Consider the following 2,085-nt stretch of genomic DNA (forward strand, 5'->3'; position numbering starts at 1 on the left):
AGGGTCCAGCCTCCTAGAGCCAAAACATATACCCAGAGATCTGATGTGCCTTTTGATTTGCCTAGTATCCAACCTCCTAGACTCAAATGATGTACCCAGAGTTCTGCTGTACCTTTTGGTTTATGTAGTGTCCAACCTCCTAGACTCAACTTATATACCCAGAGATCTGATGTGCCTTGTGGTTAGCCTAGGGTCCAGCCGCCTAGAGCCAAAACATAAACCCAGAGATCCGCTGTGCCTTTTGGTTTATGTAGTGTCCAGCCTCCTAGAGCCAAAGCATAATCTCTTGTGTTTTACCTCTTACATTGGAATCATCAGCAGATTTGAGGGCACCTTACATTAAGGGGACACACAAGAGATCACCAGCTGTCCCCCTGTTTGATGTAATGTAAAAAATGCTGCCAAATGTTTCTCGTACAATGACTTCACCTCATATTTTTATGTTTTCAGGTATTGAAACTACAGTGGACTTAAACGAAACAATCCAGTTTTTAATTGAATTTAAAAAGTATATGAACAGCTGGACGGTGACAAGGCTTGCGCCCTCCGCCTATACTGTGGTTCTCCTAGTGGCTCTTCCTCTCAATATATTGGCGATCATTGTGTTCTTGGTGAAGGTGAAGGTGAAAAAAACAGCAGTGGTGTACCTGCTGAACCTAGCTGCTGCTGATATGCTCTTTCTTTGTATTCTTCCTTTCCAAATTTCGTACCGATTCTCAAAAAATAACTGGCACATGGGGGAAGAGATGTGCCGATTTGTCACTGCCATATATTTCATTAGCATGCGTGGATCCATCCTGCTGATGATGAGTATTAGTATGGACCGGTTCCTGGCTCTGGTCTACCCGATCCAGTCCCTTACCTGGCGCACAGTGAGACGAGCCTGGCTTGTGTGTTGCTGCATCTGGGTGATATCGATGGCCAGCACCGTGCCGATTCTCATAGCGCAACAAACCCGAGAAATTCCCAGTCTAAATATCACAACTTGTGCTGATGTTCAGAATGCCGAATTGGCTGAAAAGCTTCAAATATACCTCTATTTGATCATTTACATGGTACTTTTATATTTCTTACCTTTAATTTGTACAGCCTTCTGTTACATTAGAATCATCCGCACTCTCAGCGCACCGGGCATGCAGGGCTCCCAGAAGAGATCCCGAGCCATCTTCCTGAGTGAAGTTGTGCTGTTTGTGTTTGTCTTCTGCTTTGGCCCAGCCACTATTATTTGGTTCATGTTTTTCCTGAAGAGCAAAGTCAGTAATTTCCTGTACATGATCTACGTCATCAGTGTCAGTGTGTGCAGTCTCAGTTGTTGTATGGATCCTCTGATCTATTGGTTTGCATCCTCAGAGTTGAAGGCACAAATCTATAACCTGCTGAGATGTAATAGAGAAAAGAAACCACTAGTAAACTCCACATGTGAGACACAAGAAACCACCTGAAATTTCCAGGCTTCTAAACTGAGATGATAATATTTCCCCCATCTCGTTCCTCCCCCTCCTGAAGTTAGCATTGAGATTAATAGGACAGCCATTGGTTCCTCCAGGCATGTGCAGGTGCTAGGTGTAATCCTAGACTCTGACCTCTCCTTCAGTTCTCATATCCAGTCACTGGCTAAATCTTGCCTCTTTAACCTCCATAACATTTTCAGAATTTGCCCCTTTTTACCTTATGACACCACAAAACAGCTTATTCATCTCTTGCCTTGACTACGGCAGCTCTCTTCTTCTTGGCCTTCCTCTACACAGACTATCCCCCCTTTAGTCTATTATGAATACTGCTAGTTACTAACTGATCTAGAGCTGCTGCACAACTTGGCCAATTCCTCCATTGGCCTCCAGCAGTCCAGTGTATGAAATGCAAAACACTAACTATAACATAAAAAGCCATCGACAACTCTACCCCCAGCTACATCGCAAACCTCATCCAGAGATATCACCCAAATCCTCTGAAAAAAACGAGGACCAGTGCACTACCCGAGGGGTTTGATATGAACAAGCAAACAATCAATAATTAACAAGCAAACAATCAATAAATGGTGAACATGAAAAAGCTGCCAATCTGAATCAGTGTCCCCACCGTGAC

General features: G+C 43.8%; 1 protein-coding gene across 1 annotated transcript; it reads left to right on the forward strand.

Moving 5' to 3' along the window:
* Positions 1-419: 419 nt before the first annotated feature.
* LOC309549657 (proteinase-activated receptor 1-like) lies at positions 420-1,442 on the forward strand (the record flags this gene model as incomplete). The annotated part of the gene is made up of 1 exon (XM_082250061.1): positions 420-1,442. One exon carries the CDS (start codon positions 420-422, stop codon positions 1,440-1,442), a length of 1,023 nt encoding a protein of 340 aa, XP_082106187.1.
* Positions 1,443-2,085: the final 643 nt, after the last annotated feature.

This window comes from Pelophylax lessonae (genome assembly GCF_965119305.1).
Source record: "Pelophylax lessonae genome assembly, chromosome: 1".
NCBI lineage: Eukaryota > Metazoa > Chordata > Amphibia > Anura > Ranidae > Pelophylax > Pelophylax lessonae.